Below are 24,783 nucleotides of genomic sequence, written 5' to 3' on the forward strand. Positions count from 1 at the left end.
GTCCTAACAATCACTAATGCATCCTGAAGCCAACAATCCATTTTCATAAGCTCTTTTAGCTCTTGTTAACAGTATTTTGATTTGGTTTATAACCGAAATGTATTTATTTAATTTGTATCTTTTATGTCAGTGGTTCTGTCAATGTACTATTTTCTGAACTGCACTGATCTCATTTGCCTGTTTGTGATTAGTATTCATGCAGTGCAGCATTCGTATTAAGAGAGACGTAAACCTCATGGTTTAATCTAAATTTTCTAGTGCAATAAACATGCAGGCATTCTGCAATTAAGATCTTTCTCTCATCAGCATTGAAGATCAATGTACACAGCTCCACCATTTTGCCAATCCATAAATTGCATCATAAATTAATGCCAATTAAAATTGTATTGCACATGTTTCCATGGAGTTATGGAGCGAGGAGCAACTCTTGCTCTTCCAACAAAATGGTCACGTTTTCCAGAAAGCCAGTAATAATTCAGTGTGATACAGTGTCAGAGAGCCATTTACTTCAAATGAGCCCACTGTGAATTGAACACTTCATTACAGCACACAGCTAATAAAAGTCAAAGAGAGGTGCAAGTGTATGAAAAGTGAAGTGTGGTGAGGTCACTGTAAAGTCCTCACTGAATAATTGAGAATAACTATTAATTATAAAGCTTAAAATCATTTATATAAATATAATTTTGATTTAAATGAGAAAGTAAGTAGTGTTTGTCAATGCAATGTCAACTCACCACCATGATGCCAGGTTGTTGTTAGGTGTTCCTAATATGTTCTGAATGGTTTTTAGTGCATCGCTAGTCAGTTACTATAGGGTGTTTTGGGTGGTTGTTCACTTGAGACACAAGATGGTTCCACTTGCATTTGAGTGAAGTGAGAAGAAAGACAAAAACAGCAAATATTAGGAAATATCTGGAGAGCCATGTAATAATTACAACCCCAAGGCACACTGTGAGAAATAGAAACAGTCCAACCTGATCTCACAGGGAAAATATAACTATTTTACAAATAGTTATGAACTGCCATGACATAGCTTTGTAAGTCAGTATATGCACATATTGGCAGAAGCAATGACAGATAACACTGGCAGAAGGTCTGAAAGGGGTTTCCTCTGTAGATACAGGCCTCAAGACATAAGTAGGTTCATATAAGCAAAGCTGAATCAATGCCAATGAACGTTTCCCCTCCTCCTCTATCTCCTGCGCTCATCTCAGTGTAGGCAGTTTCTGTGCCAGCAGTGCATTGGAGATGATTCATAGGATTCTGCTAATGGTCATTGATAGGCTATCAGGAATGGCTTTAATTAAGGCTTAAGCAATCTCAAAGCCTTGTCAATGTAATGAATAGCTGAAAAGTAAACACGAGAAGTAGACTTTAATTAAGCTTTTGCTTGAATATGTACAGTAATGTGCTATTGCTGTCAGGTTTGGCTAAATTACCATTATGGTTTGTCAAATACTCAACGTCAGCCAGGAAAATTTTAGCATTGAATACCACTGAAACACACAGCCAGTCCTTTCTGCAGATCTTACTAAAGCGTTGCAGTGTAACTCTGAGTGAAGTGTGGGTCATTATCAAATCCAGAGCTCGGGGGCAGCAGAGACATTATATGACACCAGGCAGCGCCATTAAAGCGGCACTGTTTACTGAGGAAAGACCAAAAATACAGAGACCCCAGCACAATTCTCTTATGTAAAGAAAAGAGCAGTGACCTTCTGCAGGGCTACGATTTGAATTAAAGCAATAGTTCAGCCAAGAATAAAAATTTGTTAAAACTTTACTCATCCTCAGAGCATCCAAAATGTCAGAACAGATTTTGAGAAATTTAGCATTACTTCACTTGCTCACCAATGGATCATCTGCAGTGAATGGGTGCCGTCAGAATGAGAGAGCTCAAACAGCTCATAAAAACATAATAGTCCACACGACTCGACACGATTTGTAAAAACAAATCCATCACTGCAGATTTTTTAAATTCAAACTGTTGCTTCCTGCCAAACTACGAGACCTCTATCCATAATATTGCTTTCTCTGGTGAAAAAAGTCATCTTATATTTAAAACACCTTAATGATGGATTTATTTCATACACATATACATCTTTTACTTCACAAGACAATAACTGATGGGCTAGAGTGCACATCGTGGATTATTGTGATGTTTTTATCAGCTGTTTGGACTCTCATTCTGATTGAACCCATTCACTGCAGAGGATCCATTGGTGAGCAAGTAATATAATGATACATTTTTCCAAATCTGTTTTGATAAAGAACAAACTCATCTACACCTTTGGTGAGTACATTTTCAGCAAATGTTCACTTTTGGTTTTTCACTATTCCTTTAAAGTGCTGGAAATGCAAAAACAGGAAGATAAAATTTTATCTTTCTATAAATGGTTTTCTTCCGTTATACACAGTCCATCACAAAATTCATGGTGACAAGTGCCCTGTAAGGCCTATTTGGCCAAGTGTGAGTCAAAAGAGAACACCACGGACTGCCTATAAATTTCCAATCTCCATTAAAACGTCTCTGTTAAAGCTGGTCTTTGCAGCTTGCATTAAAGGAAGGCAATCGATTGTCATTCATTTAACAAGCCAGCAAATGCAAAATGTTATGGGAATCCAAGGAACAAAGACAAACAATTCTGATCTCTCTGTAGTTGCGTCGCTCTAGCTGGTTTTATCCTGCATGGCACTAGAGGAATAGCCCGTGTTTAATGGAGCTCATCTGTTGAGAGAGATGATAACATCTGTGATAACCAAACTCGGTGCTCAGCAATTATAAAGACCGTATGTGAATCTGATGCACCAAGCCCCAAAACGGTTCGAAATTGTGTTCGTTTGTGGGAGGCAGCATGCAAACAGCAGTTCTCCCCCAGCTCACATGCTGCAGTCAAGGATAAAACAGCATGATTTCCCCCTCCACTGAACATGCACAATAAATGCATAATACACAAATGATTTATTAAGATATCCTTTTATCGAGGACCATTCTCTTCATCAGGGCCAGCTCTGGTCTTTTGCTGGTGAGGCATCTCCCTGCTGCTGTTTTATAGATTACATTGATCCAAACTTCATTTATGCCAAGAACCACTGCTGCAGTGAAGCTTTTGCACTGCTGTTCATCTGAATCTATGCGAGTCAAGGTCTACATGCTGACTCTCTATGAGGGAGATGCCAGATCTGCACCAAGATGCACAAGTACATTTGCTGTTGTGGAGGGAATACCGAATACCTTAAAACTGTCTAATTTCTGCAAACTATAATGGAAACTGAATACATTTAGGGGGGATACTTAACTGGTTGTATATTTATTCTATACATATTTAAATCATTAATATTATTTTATTTATATAATTATTACTATTATTTCTTTTTTATTAAAACACCTTTATTCTTCAAAGTAGTAGAAATCCCAAAATTTTGCCACCATGCTGGAACATTCCATTTTTCTTTTTAAAGCTACAGATTTTTTTTCCTTTAACACACACACACATAGTGATGGAAATGGCTCGAATTCATTTACTCTAGCTATAATGTTATTATAACCTAATGTTATACTCTGTAATGTTATTATAATCTATAATAGCATTAAGCTTATTTCATAACCTTCTTGGATATCAAGACAGTAACCTTGCAATTCTGGCCAAATTAAATTGTGTGTGAGTTTGCACGTTATAATGTAAGCATCATGTATAAAAAAAAAAAAAAAAAAAAAAGCAAGCCAACAAACAAACAAACAAAAAGATTGATTAGGGAAATAAAAGAATGATTTAAAAATTTTTTTTTGAATGATTAGTAATTGTCTCTAATTGACCCAATTAGCTAAGCCATCCATAAAAAATATAGATATTATTTAGTGTTTTGCATAAATTGTATATTATCTTTAATAGTTTACAATTTGCATAAACATTTACATTTAGTTTTTATAAGGTAACATTACATTCTTCATAACTTGATGCTTACACATATTTTAGGAGCTCTTATGCTCCTATACTTAAAAAAATAAAAAAATAGGAGCACCTTCTGATCAATGACAGAAATTAACCTTACCATTATGAGGCAATATTTGACTCCTTAAAGTGATTTGCAGGGGGATTTCTTTTACCTTTCTAATGCCATCTGTTTTCTAACTTTATTTAATGTATACTATCTTTTGTGTCAAAAAATGCATATTTATAAACTTTTATCAAACATTTTAATTGAACAATAAATGTAATTAAAATAATACAATAAAATCAAGACAAATAAGTTACCAGTCAAATGAAATAGGCATCAACAATACATCTTTGCACTAGAAGATGGCACAGAACAACACATTTTACTTTTTAGTACATCAAGATGTTTCAATGCAATGATGTTAAATATGTTGATAGAAACATATAGTATGCCTATAAGCTATATGTTTAATGCACTAAAGGCTGAATGCACATATGGTGGAAAGTAGCCTACATTCCCATGCATCAAAATATGTTATTTGTCAAACTGTACATTTCTATAGGAATCGTAAAGACAATTGTGCGCTTCAGTTTTTATCCAGAAGATTAAAGTGGTGACATCAGAAGCGTTGACAAAGGCAGCTTTCCATTGGTTTAGTGCAAACGTGATGACATGAAAGGGAGTTGGAGCTCCAAGTATAAAACTCCAGCAGGCGCACAAACCCACGCAGCGCGCGGACTGAAGGACTGCATCACTACTGCTCTTCTGCCGAGAATCCACCCTTCATCACCATACTCATCATCCAGCATGAGTGAGGTGAGCTTTCCTCATATAGCTACTATAACCTTCGGTGCACGATGCATCACTCTACTCTACTGTAACGATCTCATGGGGTTTCCCTAGGAGGAAATTCTCTTTCAGTTTTGGGGAGACCTGAAAATGCATCATTAAGACAATTCCTTGAACTTGCATTGATTGCAGTCAGACATTCCCCCGTTTGCTGAGTTTGAGGGCATATTTTCTACACTAGGCTACAACCGCAAATAATCGTTTAAATAACTGAAACGGCATCCATTTAAAACAACATGTTTAGTAAAGCTTAGAAGAGCACGACGGATCGGGACTATAGTTCTGTTGCATCTGCGCGCGCAGGCAGATTGTGGAATCAGCATTATCCACGTTATGATGATTAATGATGCAACAAATGACAGCTGTCAGTTGAGACTGGTATGACACGGTCATGGTTTCTTGATGATATGGCAAGTAAATTTGCTCTCATGATTTTTATTAAATCTAGTATTTTGATGCACCAAATGTTTTTCAAATTAAGTTGATACTGTTTGCATGAAATATATGCATTGCTATATATTTAGAATTAGTTGTAATTCTTGGAGTTTATACTTACGATGCACATGGAGCCAGCACAGATAGTTTAACGTTTTTACGCATGTTTCGCCTAGCTGTGTGGTCTGTTTTACTGGCAGATCTTTTTTTAGGATTTATCTTTTAATTATGGCTGAATTAAAAACATTTGGGTCATAAACGTAAACACAGCCGGTTAGTAACTTCCTTTTAATAAACTGAATTATTTCGAATTGGTTTACAGAGTAGATCATTACGATTCGTTGACAAAACGAACTGATTCGAACTAAGCTGTTCTCGAATCAACAACGCACTGATTCGTTAAAACCGAGAAATGTTTGTTGTGGACATGTCCAACTAGTAATGGTCAAGGTTAACCCCACAATAAAATCATTAAACCGAGTCTCTTTTGATTAGGCTATTATTCCCATAATTCCCCTTATTTATACTATACCCACTGACGATGATCCTTCACGAAAGTCACTTATACTCTGCTTATACTCATTGAACTGATAGGGAAAAAAAAAAACAGCAATATTAACCGCGCGCGTCTTGTCTTTGATAATGAGCGCGCGCGTGCGTGCATATTGCGCGCCGACCTACTGCTACAGCAAATGACGAGGAGACGCTTCTCTCACAGCAGGAGCAGGGAATGTAGGAATGCTATATAAATGATAATGTTGGTCTCGATTAAAAACATGCCTGAACGTAGTATTTGCTAAGAGAGCGTAATAAGACGTGGTGCACTGCACATCTTCGGCCATCTTCATTTAACTGGCCCATCAAGCATGTCTGCCAGTTAAATGAACAGAGGAAGCACATGGATTCCAGAAATTATGGATAGAGCATCATAAGCGGGTAACTCCTCCATGCACATGCTAGTGGAGTATGGACTTCATACAGCACTCTGGAAGTGTATGCAAACCAGGAATATTTCTGGAATTACAGAGATGAAAGTGAAAAAAGTGGAAGAAAGTGAATGGATGGGAACAAGGGAAAACACAGGCGGGCAGAATCCTATCAGTGTAAAGATGCTGTTTATGGTCATTATAACAGTATAACCTCTTAACAATAAAAAAAAAAAACTAATATTTTATTCTTACAGGAATAGTTCACCTGAAAATTAAAATTCAACCATTATTTCCTCACCTTCATGATGCTCCAAGCCTTTCTTTTGTGCAAGGTTTTTTGTTTTGTTTAAAACATGGTAATAAAACTGGTTAAGATGATCAGGTTTGCATTTTAGAGTGCTGTCAATCGGTATAAAAAAAATTAAATAAATAAATAAATAATCAAAAATATTTTCAACTAATTGCAGTTTTCTGTAATAAATTGCGATTAATCGCACTATTAAAATTTGCAAATACATTTTCAGATTGAATCTTGAAATTGACATGAAAACAGCTTCTTAATAAATATATTTCTGGGGATAAAATAAGTAAATATATCCATTCATCATTACAGTAATACTTGTGTCAAATTTGTAATATTAGAAATGCAATAATTTAACTATATTTTGTAATTTAACAATGCACATTTACTGACTCGGTTTGGGGTTTGATAGTCCCTGTGTCAAGGTAGAAACAAAGTAATAAAGCTTTTAAATAACATGAGGGTGAGTAAAAAAATGTGACCTCAAAACAAAACAGCTTTCCTGTTTACAAGAGTCGGTCTGAATTTGAGGGGAGTGTCAGCATTAGAATTTGATATGTTTTGGAGCGTAATCTCTTATGACTGAAATAGGCTCTCTGGCATATTTACCTGATTATGTATCCGAGTCATTGTTTAAACAAGGATTTAATATGCAGTGAAAGTACACCACACAGACTGATGAGATCAGACAGAGAGATCAGGATTAGTGGTGACCTCCACTGATGTTTGTATGGATTGATTGGTCTTTCTGACATTTGAGAGTGGAGAATTCACTTTTTCTCTTTGTCTTCACATTACTCCCAGAAAATCTGTATCGGTAAGCAAATCTGTATATAAAGCTACAGAATGAGCGCATGGTACCAAATCAAAAAGGTCAATATTTGGAGGGCAGACCAGAGACTGAACTGCTGTCCGAGATTTTAAGCGGATTTGTAGATGATTTAGCAAATTACTACATTACTGGGGTTTGGGCGGGTCTGACCCCCCTAAAGAAGTCTTGATCCCCCCTGGGGATGGGGATGGGTGAACATGATGCAGGATGACTCAATGCGTGATGAAGCCTAGAATGCAGTTATATGAGCCTTAAATTCAAGATATGAGGGCAAAAAATGTCAGTGTTTTAGCAGTATCACATGACTCGAGCAAGAGAGCTTTTTTCCCGAATATCTGTAAGATTGCAAATGTGATATTGATTTTATACAACAGTTTAATAAACAATACTTTCATATTGTGTTACATTTTAAACCCAATATTGTGTGTTTTTGTGCAATTTCGCCAATGAAAATATTACCTATAAAGCCCTACCAAAGTTCTGTGTCTCTGATCAGCACAGTGGTGTTTCATGACTGAATGAATCAATGGTATTGAACGAATCGATTTAATGTTAATCAATTAATCAATTGAAATTTTGTTTTCTCATTGTGTGCTCTCAAAGTTAATATATATATATATATATATATATATATATATATATATATATATATATATATATATATATATATATATATATATACATTTCTTAAGTATGGTTGATTGTAGGAGCTATAGTTGCGTAGAATAAATTTATTTATAAAAAAGATTTATTATTATTTTGTTTAATTTATATTTTTGTTTTTTGCATTGCATTGCATTTATTGTTTCTGGTTAGATTGTACAATGTGACCCTTTAGTGAGAGTTTAAAGTTGAAGGGGTTGCGCTAGCAGTAGAGTTACTCCAGGGCTCAACTAACGTCACAACACTTTTTGCAAAATGAGGGTTACCATCCGCAGAATAACTTGGTTACACTCATAAACTTAACCAATGTGCTTGGTCTATCTGGAGCTACATCTGAACTGAGCAGCTCCATGTGCTGTGAGGAATGCCGCTATGAACTTGATGGAGATCAAAAGCAACTTATGACCCTCGAGGTGCAAACACTGGATGTAATCAGGCCTGACAATTGATTTTTATACATTATGGCCCAGCGCTTCTGCATCTTCCACACGGATAAAGAGGAAATGCACGCATGGGGGAACCAGACCGCACACGCATTAACAACGACCCTCCAAACGCACTGCATATAGCGGTCTGGGGCACACGGTTCTTTTCCTCATGCTTGTTTATGTCTTCATCTTCCTCTCGCTGCATTAAACATCTGACGGCGTGGCACTAGATCCCGCATTGCATGAGAGCAGATTTACTGTTTATTTTAGGCTTGAGAGCAGACTCTCAGCAACTCAGCACTGCACTTGTTTCCCTGATGTATCAGCAGTGTGTACACAGTATCGAACCGCCTGTCAGAACCTGGAGCCGTTATCGGCAGAAAGGGATTTGTGCCGCTCGCTCCTTAGAAGAGGTCTTGCAATGTTGAAATAGTGGCATCAGAAAGGATGGTTGGCTGACTGTGTCCGTCTCACCTTTCTGAACCCCAAGTCTGCAGATTAAAGGCATTTGTAAGTGAATTACATCCTCTCTTGGAGAACAGTGATGGACAAATTTGGCCATACAGCAATTCTGAGAAAGACGAAGATGCGAAGACAAAACCAGTTCTTAATCAAACCGCCCACAAGACTACTCAATCACCAGAAGGGCTGTAAAATTTACTAGTTAACTACTTTTTGCTTCCAAATGATGGAGCAAATGGCTGAAATCTATTTAAAAATAACATATTTATTATACATACAATATTTAAATATTAGAAGCAAAATTGAAAGATATTGACCCTGTGAAAACTGACATATGAAATAATATTGTTTAACTCTTTATTGAGCCTTCATACAAAATATAAAAAACAGAGATATAAAAAAACTTTGCATATGTGTTTTGTTTAGTATCATATTTATGGCCAATATTCTCAAAAAAGGGAAAAAACACCTAATTTTTATTCAGAGGCCCAAACTCAACAAAAATGTGCAATTTGGTGTAGTTGCTGATATTCATATAGCCAAAAGGTAAGACGAAATTGTTATAGGTTTTAATGTAAATCAGTGAGATCTTTAGCAAACTTAAACTAAATTTACCGTTACATTTTTTGTTACTTCATTTATAAAAGAAAAGAAATGCAGCATTTCTAATTTAGTTTAACTGAATGTACTAAAATAACAAAAACTTAAATAAAATGTGTAAGACTATATAGTCATGTATAACAAAAACGAAAACTAAAAAACCTTAAATAAAAAAATCTATCTTGTATAATGTCAGTTTTTCTTTCCCTAGATTGTATGTTTCATGCTTAAACAAGGGTACGTTGCAAAAGAAAATACTTTATGACGTGTACTTGGCTTTAGGGCTGTTACATGATAGGCTGTATAAATATATCCAAACATGTCAAATTGTACAGCGTCAGATGTGATCCGTTCTGCTTTAAAACTCATGAACTCTATCTCTATCTCTGCACCAGCTTCCTAATGTCAGATGCATCACCTGCATCCGCTCTGTGATGAATTACGTCCACTGTAATGTGTCTGCTGTTTATCACAGTCACGTTTGTGATTCACCATCCCCTCAAACCATAATCATTCTGACAACACACACAGATTCTGCTCGGATCTTCCGTAATCCGTCTGAATTGCCAGAGAGAGTCCGACTGCAGCTCACCGGTTGAGCAGTAATCTCTGCAGCCGCTCTGAAAGGGAAATGTCACTAAACAGGATAGGAAGAGGGATGAATGAATGAAGAAGTCATTTTAGGGCAAGAGGAGGATTAGATGTGGATAGAGAGAGAAAACAGACCATTAAAGAGCCCATGAAGATGATTTTACCCCATACTTCTGGCTCAAGTTTAAAGCTGCACTCCTGTTTCTACACATCGTTAGAAACGTTATATATATAGATAGATATAGATATATAGATATATACACACACTTTTTAAAATACTCATTTACAATACTTTAGGGTTTCCAGGGTGGTAGAATCTTCCTGCTTACAGAAGTGCACTGAGCAGTCAGCTGCATAAAGGGTGGCCATGGGGGATGGCGTTTCACATGTCAGGGCAGAAGGAAATACCCCTGCAGTGGTGTCCTCCTCTTATGCGGGGAAAGGGAGGCGCCTGAAGGCAGGCTGCTGCCACCACTAATGTCGCTAAATATTTGATGAGGAGTCCATGCACTCGTCGTCATTAGTCTTGCTTGGATTATCTCAGCAGGAAAAAAAAATTCCATTATCGCAAAATATACGTACAAGATGGTGGAAATGAAGTAAGCCTATGAAACTGGATGTACATGCAACGAGATGGCCAATAAAAGCAACTGCCAATCATTTGTGCTTATTTCCTCAAGTGTGATTAGCTATTCAGTCTTTCTCTGTTTTCCCAGTGTTTTCTTCCTGATTTTGTGTTTGTGTTCTGTTTCCCCCATTGTAATGTTTATTCATTAGGCTTGTTGAACAATAAAACCGAGGCGCAGCATTCTGGAACAGTGTGTTACTTCAGCGCTAGTGAGATTCCTGGAGATAATATTGTAAATCACACAAACTCTTCTGCATTGTGAGGCATATTGTTTTAGTTGAGTCATAAATAGTGCTCAGAAGACACCAGAGTGAAACACATAGATATATGTGTTCATATCTATATGCAAATTTGCTCCGGCTCAAAAATAACTGACCTTTTAGAATGTTAGCCAATGAATTGCTATGAAAACTGATTTATGGGCATCTAGTCAAAATATGAGGAATATATAGTGATGTAAGCGATAAAACAGTGTGAAATATCACTTAGCTTTACATTCACCTAGAAGGCACCCTAGCCACCAGAGCTGGATAGATTACTCACAAATTTCATTAAAGAAAACATGATGAACACTGTACTTAATAATGTAATCTAGGTTACACATTTTAGGTAATGTAATCAAACCTTGTCTTAGATTACTTTTTTTTTTTAAATCAAACTTGTTTTAAATGTACTATTAAATATTCATATTTTAAAAAGCAAAGGAAAAGAATATATCAACATCATAAAATGCATTAAACAATACATTACACCAGGGTTTCTGGTGTAACCCTGGTGTAAGAACTGCAGTAGGCTTGTGAGTGGATAAAAAAGCTAATAATAATAATAATTAAAAAAAAACACTTGAACACTAAAAATATAAATATTTTCTTTGTTTACCTGTATGTCAGTGAGACCATGTAAACAAAATAAAAATTCATTCAAAATATGAACTTCCTCAAAGATATTTTAAGTAAATATTTTATTTTAAGAGGTTTGGCTGACAAAAAATGTTTGTGAATCCCTGCATTAGTAAACATGTAAACAACCATGATATTACATGCCCAAAGTCTTTCAGGTTTGAAATATTTGTATCCAGACTACCAGAACCAACAGATTTTACAGCAATACGTCACCAGTGTATAGTAACTTGCTTAATTGCCTAATTGTTTGATAGATGCTTTTTTCTATCAAATTCAGAAGCATGATATGCAAATTTCTTTACAAGACATTTGTAAATATAGTCAAAGCTAAATTATATGAAACTGCAGGAAAATGTAAAAGAAAAAGAAAAAAATGAGAGAGACTCATGATGAATAATTTACTGCCATTGTGTGAATAGTATGTAATCATATAATCTATAAAAAGTAACTTTAATTTGATTATTTGCATTTTAAATTGCAATTAATTTTTTGCAATCTGATTACGTAATCCAGATTACATGTAATCAATTACTACTTTATTAGGGATGCTCAGGATCAGTATCGGATTGGATCGTTATCGATATCGGCAGATACTCAGAATGTTTGGTATCAGATCGGATTGATTCTGAAAAAATTATATCGCTGCATCCCTATACTATACCCAGCACTGTTAGCAACCACCTAGAAACATGCCCAACAACCAATCTTAACATCTTAGCAACTGCATACCAATATGCTAAAACGCTCAGAATACCTTAACAATCCAATAGCAACATTTTAGCAACCATGTTGGCGTCATTTAAAATTTTTTTTCGTCAGAAAAAATAACGCTAAATAAATCTATTTTCTATTATAATTTTGAATATAATAGTATAAGTTTTAGTTTTAAAATCTATAAATATTAATTTATATAATAATATATTTGTATTTTTTATTAATTACTAATAATTACTTTATAACTAAAATGAATACAAATATAACTTTATTTTAATTTGTAATAAAAATAATTTTATTTTAATTTTTAATTAATTTTATTCTTAGCTAATCCTACCTGTTTAATTAGTAGCAGTCAGCCATTAGCAAATGCAACTGGCAAAAACTATTTTATTATGAAGCAATAACTCTTTGACTACATTTGATTATGCATATTGTTAATTACAAGATGTTCCTTATTTAACCATTGGCAACTAGTGACTAGCAAAAACTTCAAATTCATTAAAGATTTGACTGTGTTTAATATGAATGCTATGGAATACAAAAAGTTTCTCTGCCAAAAATAAGTTGCGATTCGTTCCAGCAGGGAGATCTGCTCGGAGATAATCATTTATGGAATCATCAGCATGTGGTTTCACACATTCATCAGTTCAGTATTTACGTCCTGCAGTGTTTTTTGGTGGCGAGGCGCTCAAATAAAAGCCACCGTTTGAGTTCCCATCCTCCAGCATGTTTCCTACATTCAGTCGAGCATCTGTTAGCCTTCAAATATGACGCATCGGATCCGAGTTTTTTTTTTTTCTGCTTTAGCCATCTGTGTCCTGGTTGTGTTTGTTTCCCCCTTAAATTCTTAATAGATGTTGAGAACAGAGTGAATGCCTTTCCAAGATCTCATCCTGCCAAATGAATCTAAAATAGCTCTCCAAATGGCTTCAAATAATAAAAAAAGAAGATTACAGTATTTTTTTGTAAATTCCTCACAAGATTTTGGGAGAGGTGTAAAAAAGTTTGCTTTTTTTGAGTGTGAATCTTTAGTGGAGGGTGTTTGATTAGCATTTTTATAGACACAAATATCAGCTGCATGATTTGTTCCCACTGTTGGTGGAAAATAGCTGTTTTAGAAACCACAAGAGTGTCCATAAATCTCCTTTGAGGAGGAAGCTGTCAGAGTTTGGTTCAGTGATCGTCTGTAAATGGGGTTTAAAATGCATTTCTATTAATTAGTGAATCCAGCTGTCAGAGCGAGTGGAAATAAATGGGGTTCTTCATTAGCGTCGCAGCAGTGTATGTTCAAACTGCGAGGAACAGGATGCTGTCGCGGCGTCGGGTGGCAGTGCCAAGGGCTGCTCTGAAGGGCACTGGTGTGCTGAGCTCAGAGCATCTCTGTGGCATCAAGTTCAATTCACTGCAAAGCCTGGTTCTGTCGTGCATTTGCAGAATCTAGTGAGGCTGGGATGCTTTGCGAGTCATGCTTGGCATGAGATTTCTTTTCCACCTATGGCAAAAGGGTTCTTATTCATGTTTTTATATGCTGTGATTCTCATCCACTGCAGCCCTTTGGGTCTGAGTGTGTTTGTCCACTGAGAAGCAGCAAACATCCTGTTCTCTTAAAATTTTTATTGCCCCTTGATGTACACATGGGTTTCATTGCCAATCCTTGCTTCACTGCAGCTAATGAAGTTTATGATTACAATCATCGTTTTCATCATTGTTCATAATGAACACACAATATGGGGGAGGCATATGGCAGTAGAGAGAGAGAGGGTGAAAACGGTTCATCCAAACGGATCCTCTCTGCTCGCCACTTTCAAATCGAGCCGGTGTTTATGCATTAACTAATTATTTCCTGCAGTCATTGTCTCATTAATGTGATTTTGTGTCCCTGCTTTTCTTTCGGATAACTAAGATTGTCGTTTATTTTGTTGGACTGCAGAGGTGAACGTGGCAGTGCCAGCTAACAGGTAAAAAAAACAAAAAAAAAAACACTATGAACAAATGTTCTTCCAGTAACGTTAACCGAAAGTTATCTCTTTAATAATATTCTCAAAACGCTGGCACAAAATATATATATTTTTAAACTTGCTTGAAAATTAGAAATGTTGCTTTGGCAGCTTACTGAAACACCAACAAAAAAAAGGTTAAGTACTAAAATTAAAGCTAAATATTTAAGAAAAACTAAAACTATATCACATAACAAAACTTTGATAAAAAAATTTAGATAAAAAAGTCTATAATAAAAAATATTAATAAATAATTTAATAGATTAAATAATACTAAAATAACACTGAGCATAACTTTGACTTACAGAACTCTGTAACTAAAGTAAATCCTCGCCTACACAGAAAATAGTTTAAATAGCCTTAAAGTGGCTATGCTCAAATCTTATTAGCTAAATAAATTCGATAAAATCTCTCTCTTGCCCTTGTCTGACCACAATCAGACTCACATCTTTACATGCCACACCACTGACTGACACTTCACTCCAATTAATGCATTTGTTTAATTAACGCATGTCCCTCCCCGGAGCGCAATGTAATAATCCTAGTTTAATGGCATTAGCTCTGAGTCTGTGTGGTTTCAGACTGTCAGGACGGAGGGATGATATTGATGCTGATATCTCCCTCGGCTCCTCACTCCAGAGTTTCCTCACATAAACAGGATTAGAAACAGGAGAGCGTTCCTCTGCAGTGAGGAGAATTCCCTCATTTCACCCTTTTCCAAGCAGAAACTGAAGCTGGGCGGGTGTCTCAATGTGGGTTTATACCTACTGCGCGGTTTGAAATTCGTTTGAATACGTGCTTTTGTTGGAGAAGAATAAAATGCCGTGACATACATTAATTCATCCTGACCTTTGCATCACAGTAATTGGCAAGAGAAATGGGCTCTCTTCCATGCAAATGTATGTTTTGGTCTGACCATGCCCAATGAGTCACATGACGCTTCGTTCTGATTGGCTGGGATTGTGCCACTTTTGCGCAGTGATTTGTTGTGGACAGTTTGCATGGGGAATAATTCCCCTGCTGGCAGATGCTGTGACCACATCATGTGGATCCAAAAAACATCTTTCTCCAATGAATTAAAACAATTTTCCAAATATCTTTTATTTACAACTTGGAGAATTTATTTTATTTATTTTTATTTTATTTTCTACAGTGCATTCATGCAGAACCTGATTTTACCAAGTGAGACATGTTCCTGGGACAACATCTTTGTTGACCCTGGAACAAAATTGTGATTAACCAATCAGATTTGAAGAACAAGTTTAGATAGATTTAGTGAAGTTTATGCTTAAAATCACTGTTTGGTGCTTGTACATCAGTGTCATTCATCTATCATTTCCTCTGATTTTAGGGATTACTCGTGGTTAAGGTTAGGTTTAGTTGTAGGGATATGGTCAAGAATATATTTTTGGAGTAAAATGTTGTTCCAGGGTCAACAAAATATGTTGACCTAGGAACACATCTAACTCAGCAAAATCAGGACATGCGTGCATTCATGTTTTTAAATAAAAAAATAATTTACTGCACAAGTATCAACTTAAGTATAAACTTAAAATTAGGGGAAATGAACATGCACAATTAAATATTAAAATACAATTAAATATATTTGTTCCATAATTGAAGTTTATGCAGGTATTGAACTAAACCAACACTGAACTCACTTGAATTAAATGATGCCACTACTGTCTTGTTAGAGCTGCTTTACAGCAGAATTCTGTCTCAGATTTGAGGAAGTTTCATCATTGATTCTGTTATTTTCCTGTTTAATATTGTGCAGCTTCTTTGAACCAGGCACTGTATATAAAGGTGACTTGACTTGACTGATTGGGAATTTGGGCTCACATTTTTGCATCTATTTAATTTCTCAAGCTTTTATCACTAAATGTAGCACCAAGTGCTTGTACGTTCAACTGTCTATGCTGTGTGGCATTTCAAATGACTGTAATTTATGCAGCAGCGCCCTTCACCATCCCCATAACAGCCACAAAACTATTCACTACATCATCTAGCAGGATGACTTCTTTGCATCAGCTCCTTAATGCAAAGCAATAACCGAGCAGTTTATATCAGAAGCTATAGGCAACGTGAAGCATTGGCAGATTTTCCACTGCCAAACATTCTTATGCAAATTCCAAACGTTTATCAGAGCCTGTAAGACAAAGATAGAACTGAACGCAAGAGGATTGATTGAGGTAGAAGGAGACTAATATGATTAAATTGTGCCAGTGTGTGTGTATATGTGTGTGTGGAATAATCCTTCTGCATATAATGACACGCTTTCCACTGTAACCAGATCCATACAGAATGCCATCAGCAGAAAACGAGCGGCACACACACACAAACACACACACACACACACACACACATGCCAAGGAAGATTGCTTTAGCGTCAGAGCATCAAAGCTCTTCTGAAGTGTTTGAAATTCATTGTACACACTGAGTTATTAATTCAGGATATGAAGCACTAAATTGTGATCAGCTAATGAGACAGAAAACTGACATCTTCAGTGCCTGTTTCATCATTCTTTGGCTATGGGATTTCTTCTGAATATATCCACAGACATTAATTTATGTTCTATTTTTGTTTGTTTACAGAGACAAGAATCCGGGTCAGCTGGAAATATCAAACCCTCAGGTGGACAAGGTATAATTCAGTACTCTACTGGAATTGTGCATTTTGTTATCTGGATAAAATCATTTGCAAGTTTGCATTTCTCTCTCTTTCTCTCTTATGCAGTGTAAACAATATTTGTAGAAAATGCTATATGATTTTATGTTTGAAGGTAAGTGTGAATTAGTAAAGAGACATGGTCATTTAATCAAGTGTGCAATAGATCTATTGCAGGAATAGATCTCACAAAAAATGAAATCATGTAATGGTTACAGTAACAGTTCATCATCATCATGTTTTAAACTGACAAATTTCTAAGTAATGTTGGAAACACTAATGCTTTTAATGGATTAACTTAAGAGCAAATTGACATTTACTTAAGATTTGTTTCAGTAATTATTTTCATTTTTTTAACATTCAAAATACAACTGTTCATTGTTAGTATATGTTAGCTCAGGTCTTCTTTTAAACTGTATTTTTTCATAATTTCATCAGTTAGTGTTAAACTGAACCTTACTATAAAGTATTAAAAGTGACTTTATTTATTTATTTTTTAATTGAAGATCACAGCAGCTTTTCTGTGAGGAACATAATAAAGTTTTCAAAGTTGTTATTCTCAAAAAATGCAAATATATGAGTTCAAAATATCTTTTTTAACTTTTAAAAGTCACATAACTTCAGACCAACAATAAAGGAAGTAAATGATGACAGAATAGCTGATTTTTGATTAGTCCTTTAATTTCGCTCTTTAAAATGAAGGTTCCAAAAGGGAGTTTTTATAATGATGATATAGAAGGACCACTTTTGGTTCTCCAAAAAACCTTTCAGTGAATAGTTTTTTCTTAGTGTGAAGAACATTTTAATGATCTAACAAACCTTTTGTGCAATGGAAAGTTCATAGATGTTAAATGTTCTTCATTAAACCATCAATGCCACTAAAGAAACGTAATTTTTAAGATTGTGAATCATTTCATGTCATATAGCTACTACAAAGCACAAGTCAGATGTGTCCAAACCTGTTACTGGAAAGACACTGGCTGTGTCCGAAATCACCCCCTAAACTCTTAAATAGGGCACTATTTGAGGGGACAGACATTTTTAGTGGATGTTCTCAAATGCACTCATTTATTCCAACAAAGCACCACAAAAAAAAAACGAGTGTACAAATGGTGCACACTCAATGGCTAGAGAATACCCATAATGCACTGTGAGAGTCACACGTCGAATGAATTCCCACATCTAGCCATAAAATGGTGCCCACAGTGGAATAATCAACCCATTCATATTACAAAGTCATCCATGCAACATAAAGAACACCGGTATAAATGTAGGGAATAGTGAATGAGGGTATAGGGGGCAATTTCGGACATAGCCACTATCCTAACTCCAACTCCAAATCTTCAGATTGACTAGAAACTTCCAGAAAAGTGTGTTACAGCTAATTGGAGCTAAACTCTGCAGGATGTTGCCCCTCCAGGAGCAGGATTGGACACCCCTGGTATAAGTAAAGGTCGAACCTGATCAGCCATAAAAAGTATAGTCAAGCCTAACTGCAGAACTGCAACAGAAATGCAGTGCATAATATCGATCCAATACACAATGTGTCGTTCCCACAGATCCGTCCAAGAAGGACGTCCCAGCTGAGGACATTGACATTGACATGGGTGCCCCAGAGACGGAGAAGGCTGCCGTTGCCATCCAATCACAGTTCAGAAAGTTCCAGAAGAAGAAGCAGGCGGTGAAATCATAATCATGCCCCTGCAGGGTGTCCCTGGCCCCACGCGGGCCAAAGGAACCAATAGGACAGGGAGTTGCATGTCAGATACACTGTACTGTTCTTGGGTGGGGGGGGGGGGTGTCATGGGTTGATTGGGGGTGAGGGTGGGGGCAGATGAAAAGTGAAAAGGCAATTTACCTTCAGCTATCATCTGTTAGGAATACAATGTGATATTTTGGTTTCCCCCAGTACATAGATTTTTTTCAATACAGTACTTTCCTTTTAAAATACTTTTGTTATTTTTTGATAAATATGAACAGGCTTGTCTTATTAACATCAAGGTGTTTGAATATATATCCATCTTAAAGTGTAAATCATCTTGTGACAGTATTTCCTCTGTTTAAGATCAGAAACCAGGGGGATTTATTGCCAAATGATCAAGAATGTTGCTCAAGGTAAACATCCTGTATGGCATCTGAAACTAAGATCATGAAGATTCACACAGACTTATTTTAATATTTTACCTTGACTGATATTGTGTTTGTGGTTTATCATTATCATCTTACCCAAGTCAATTTTTTTTTTTTTGTCATCAAGTGGTGTATTGTAATATTCCCGTCAACAAACAGTTGGAAATAATCATATGTGAACTCAATAAATATTGGTATGACCTCAATGACTGATTGATTATTTCACTATATTTTTAATACCATCTGTTTTCCTTCCAACCCTGGTTGTCCAAAACCTCAGAAATATAAAGAAGTTGTATGCAACACAGGCAACGTCATGGTTACGTTTGTAACCCTCGTTCCCTGAAGGAACTGAGACATCACGTCATTGACCGAGTTATTGGAATATCGCTTCGATTGACCAATCTACTTCGAGTGTAAACTAAACGAGCCAATGTACATTGGCATGCAATTATTGCATCCACCTTTAGCTGATCACAACGTGAGTATAAGAGGGCAGCAGGTGCAATGCATACAAAGTTTTCACTGAGGAGCTGAGCTGGTCAAGTCAAGTCAAGTGACCATTATTCATATAGTGCTTTAAACAAAAAAGATTGTGTCATAGCAACTGAACAAATTAATTTTTAATTATAGGTGTAGGCCAGGGGCTCGCAACAAAAATTCCCATTCACCATTGTCGAAGCACTACCCACTCAGTGAGATTTGATAAACCTACACGTTCCACTCTAATATATTTCAGCCTAGTTATTTTCAACTCTGTTTCGCCACATTCTAGGGTTGTCATTATGCAGAAAAACACTTATACAACGCTGATACTGCAGAGTACTGCCATCATATTTCAAAATTGTCACTTTATTCTAACATAGTGAAACCAGTATTGAAACATCAATAATGTAACTTATTTGTAACATTTAAAATTTCATTTTAGTGCAGTATTCATTGTTACTTTGTCATTGCAACATTTTAGTGCACCATTCACTAACAACTGCAGTTTGACGCATACCTATGCAAACGCACTATTGTATGTAGAGATGGCCTTCTAAATTTGTCAGAATGTGTATATATGCAAAATATTTACACACACACACATATATATGTATATATAATTTTTATTATATTTTTTTCAACGTGACAACTACACGTTGTACACATGGCGTCATGTAACAGTGTAGTATTCTACTCCTTTGGAATAATGCCTACTTTTTAAAATTAGTAGGCAGTGTATAGTATTCATCAAGTTAGCACCAAGTCAATGTTTTTTATATAGAAAACTGGATTAAAAGTGCAAAATAATTTCCAAAATGCTATGCTAATGCTAATGTTTACTATGGGTGCTTCTCAAACGGAAGGATGCAGACTTGTAAGGCTGCCACATGCTAAAGCTCCGTCTAAAGACGTCTCAATTTGAAGGATCCTTAGTAGGCTGTCTTCGTTTCGCATCCTTCATTCAGCCTGTTCACGATTCCAGTTCACAAAAACTTACTAGACCATCTCATTCTAGTTTTAATGCTGAGAAGAACTCTAGCCCTGAAGCCTCAAAAGGACTAGATTTGTAACATTTGAACTTTAATTTTAGTGCAGTATTCACTGTTACTTTGTCATTGCAACATTTTAGTGCACCATTCACTAAGAACTGCAATTGGACGCATACCTAAATTCACAGTGGACACTATTGTTGCCATTAACACGTTTACTCATTCTATTACCACATTCAACAAAGCAAAATAATTGAGAATTCATATATCAATACTAGACACCTTAAAGATCAAAAACATTTGTCATATGTTCATGTTAACACTGTCCTATGCTTTTGTTTTGAAAGTGAAAGTGGTGTGACACAGCCAAGTATGGTGACCCATACTCGGAATTCGTGCTCTGCATTTAATCCATCCAAAGTGCACACACACTGCAGTGAACACACACCCGGAGCAGTGGGCAGCCATTTAGGCTTGGCTTTGAAAGATACAGAAATATATTTTTCAACATAAGATTCTACTTCCTGTCATTTGGTTGTCTCCTTAAAATTCACTGGTGCATTAGATTAAAAGCCAATCTAAAACTAGCGTCCTCAGGCGGTGCCTCCATTCAAAATGCTATCCGTTAAGTCATCGATTGGGCAGTGAGGCAGCTGGTTCGGTTTCGGACACAGCCATTGTGATGAATTCATTCTGGATCCAAGTCTGGGTTTATTGATCTGTGAAAGTGATTCAATTAATTACGTTAATGAATTTACACTCATTTAAAATAGAGCGAGAGAATGAGAAGACAAGCCCATCTCATCAACAGCATGCTGACCACTATAATCTAATAAAACTATGCTGAAAATGGACTGTTTCGTGGTTTCATATCAGTATGTGTAGCAAATGCAGAGCTCTGTGAGTCAGGTTGTTTCAAAGAATCTCCCTCATGGGTCTAATTACAGTAGTTTTTCTGTTCAGAACCACATGCTGCGGTCTGACAGGTTCATTAGGTTTCAGCTGGGAGGGGGTGTTACACTCTGATGTACGCAGTAAAGGAAAGGAAACACAGAGGCATTCAAACTGATCCAAAAGCTATTGCACACGGAGAAAAAAACATTGACATGAAACGTGTATTAATCTGTATAGCTCACAACCAAACTAAAATACACACTGAAAATAATGTGAGCAGTCAAACAGCTTGTGAATGTGAAACCCGAACAGTTCCACAAGTCCACAAACATAAGCATTACTATACCTGAATACCCAAGGCAAAGAACTTGACTTGATCTTCCATTTCCAGTGAGGCTAATGAACAGGAAGTAGATATCAGCCTTGATTTGAACTCATTTTTCATGAGTGAAGCTATGTTCAAGCATACTACTCTTACTTTTTCACTATACAGTAAATATGTTGTAGGCACTATGCAAATGTTTTGTATGTAGAGATGGCCTACTAAATTTGTCAAAATGTGCAGAATAGAGAACTTTCCTCATGGAATATTGCTTCCCATAATCATATGCAATATGAGCTTTTCCATTTTGGATGTTGCTGACATTTTAGTTAATCAGTTTTTCAAAAGTAAAAAATGCTATGCTAATGTTAATGTTTACTATGGGTGCTTCTCAAACGGAAGGATGAAGACTTGTAAGGCTGCCACATGATAAAGCTCCGTCTAAAGACGTCTCAATTTGAAGGCTCCTTAATAGGCTGTCTTCATTTCGTAACCTTCATTCAGCCTGTTCACGATTCCAGTTCACAAAAAAATTATTATCTGAAAATGGATTGACACTGAGCTTCTTCGATTTTATTATATTATGCAATGTTATGTAATTCTTCAAATTATAATTTTAATAGTATTGTTTATGCCATGACTGCAGAGTTGGAAAAATGTATGACGTAGCCATGCACACTTACTAGACCATCTCATTCTAGTTAATGCTGAGAAGAACTCTAGCCCTGAAGCCTCAAAAAGACTAGACTAAAGAGAAGCGCTTATTTTTATAATGCATAATAGTTGCATGATTCACATGCTGTTTAACATTTTCACACTTTTTAATAAAACTGCAGTATACTACGCAGTATGCCAATACTCAGTTGAGATCACAGCCAAATTGTTCTCAAGCCGATGCAATGAAGATTAACCAAACAGAATGAGAGGAGCTCAGCCAGGTTCTTTCATTCAGAAGTCATCAGTGTTGTGTTGCTGACAGCTGTGTGTTTTTCCTAGGCAGATCAGAATTCAGCACATTGCAGCTTTATTTCTGGTGGTGGATATTAACAGCTGAGCGAGACCGTCTATAAATATGTCCCAGCGACGCTTCATTTGTTGCACACTTCAGACAAAGATGAAGAATATAGCTGTCACAATGACTGACGTGTTCCCCCGTTACCCACCGGGCTGACATAACATAGCACTATAAAACACATTTCTGTCCAAGTGCTCCAGGAAGAGTGTCTGTCCCCGGCTCTTCACTGAAAGCTTCTCAATCAATACAGATGATCTGAGAGTTGCTCACACTCTTTGAAGGCCACACAGGAATTCGCTCACCAAACGACTGACTGGTCTAGAGGAGCTCAACAAAATTATAATAGTCCACAAAAGATGAAAACAACATTAATTGTTTTTCTGCCAACTAACTTCAGGTGAAGTATGCACTCCAATTAAGGGAGCGAATTAGCATTTGTGAGTCATAGGTTCCTTTGGGAATTTCCTGTGGTGGTATAACTTTTGCTGAAGAATAAAAGGCAAGTTTCTTCAGGTAACGTTAACCACCGGTCTGATTTTACCTTTAAATCCAAAATTGCTATTGTAAAAAATCTACAGGAAACAGGGAACCATAGTTTTGCACTTAAAATTGACATCAAGTAGCCTGCTGTGGTGATAAAGCTGTGGTATTTTGTATTACAACACTCTTACAGGACCAAAAATTAAAGCAGAAATGTAATATATATATATATAATTATTAATTAAACTTCTTATGGTTTTAAAAAGATTTATTATTAATATAATTTTTCACTAGTAAATATCTAAATTGTATTCTGATGGAAACAAAATCAGCTGTAAAACACTGCATTCAAGGTAATTCTTAATTTGTGTTGCACATTTTTGTGTAACTAATATGATACTTGAATGCTAATATTATGAAAATTGTTTGCAGGATAATGGAAATAAGTGCAAAAAATTAAGCCACAAGCCTGGATCTTACTTTACAAATAATTAGGCAACAACATAAAACATTTTTATTAGGGCATGTGTTGCTGACTTTGTATAACAAAATATTATTCCAAAATTTCAGTGGTTGGACTTGTATCATCATAATAATGATTTATCCAGTGAAAAGTTGTCTTCTCTGAATCAGGAGAGAAATATGCACAGATTTACAAACTAAAAGTTATAAACAAAAATGTTATTAGGTTTTGATGTGATTTTTTTTCACTGGAAAAAGTGTTATTAAGCATTATGTATTATGGGCATTTCAGCAAGATGATAGTTTAAAGTTGGATTTGAATTTAGTTTTTACAAACACCTTTATTTATTTATTTATTTTTTATTTCACTAGATGTTAACTGATGGACTTGTAGATTATATCATGCTTCATGTTTCAATAATTTTCATGTGGATTATTGTGATGTTTTTATCAGCTGTTTGGACTCTCGTTCTGACAGCACCCATTCACTGCAGAGGATCCATTAGTGAGCAAGTCATGAAATGCTACATTTCTCCAAATCTCTTCTGATGAAAAAATAAACAAATTCATCTATATGATGTCCTGAAGGTGAGTAAATATTCAGCAATTTTTTATTTATTTCAAACTATTCCTTTATAGCACATCTGTTTTGACATCTTTATGTCCATTTGACTCATGCAGTGATAATTTAGCAGATTCCCATATTTAACTGAAGTGGTTGCACTTGAAACCTTTCAGTGTGTATGTGGCCATTGGTCATCCAGCATGAATAATAAATGCATTACATATAGAAAGCCAACATAATCACTTTTAGCTCAATTAGTGGCTTATTTCCTTCACACTGATTATTTCCATTGTGATGTGGACCGTTTGTCTTGTGGTTTATTTCAGGTTCATTACAGACTATTTCTAACTTTTGTTTGCATCGCTAATGTTCTGTTACCCCCCTTGGGCCACCGTAGCTGAGGAAAATCAGCACACCAACAAGAAAAGGAAAGTTCTGCTTTCTCTCAGGAGGATATGTGTGGTTCTACTTTCACTGTGTTCCTGCTGAGCTCTCGGTCTCT

General features: G+C 36.0%; 1 protein-coding gene across 1 annotated transcript; it reads left to right on the plus strand.

The window, feature by feature from the left end:
* Window positions 1–4,620: 4,620 nt before the first annotated feature.
* On the plus strand, window positions 4,621–18,723 carry LOC128021679 (calmodulin regulator protein PCP4-like). Its single transcript, XM_052608991.1, has 3 exons — window positions 4,621–4,752; window positions 16,866–16,914; window positions 18,498–18,723. Exons 1-3 carry the CDS (start codon window positions 4,744–4,746, stop codon window positions 18,629–18,631), a joined length of 192 nt encoding a protein of 63 aa, XP_052464951.1. The 5' UTR covers window positions 4,621–4,743; the 3' UTR covers window positions 18,632–18,723.
* The last annotated feature ends 6,060 nt before the right edge of the window (window positions 18,724–24,783 follow it).

This window comes from Carassius gibelio, chromosome A10 (genome assembly GCF_023724105.1).
Source record: "Carassius gibelio isolate Cgi1373 ecotype wild population from Czech Republic chromosome A10, carGib1.2-hapl.c, whole genome shotgun sequence".
NCBI lineage: Eukaryota > Metazoa > Chordata > Actinopteri > Cypriniformes > Cyprinidae > Carassius > Carassius gibelio.

Excerpts from the sequence above, each read along its gene's own strand:
- LOC128021679 (XM_052608991.1), top strand. Across the intron at positions 16,915-18,497 it reads CAAACCCTCAGGTGGACAAG|ATCCGTCCAAGAAGGACGTC; the intron begins GTATAATTCAGT and ends TCGTTCCCACAG.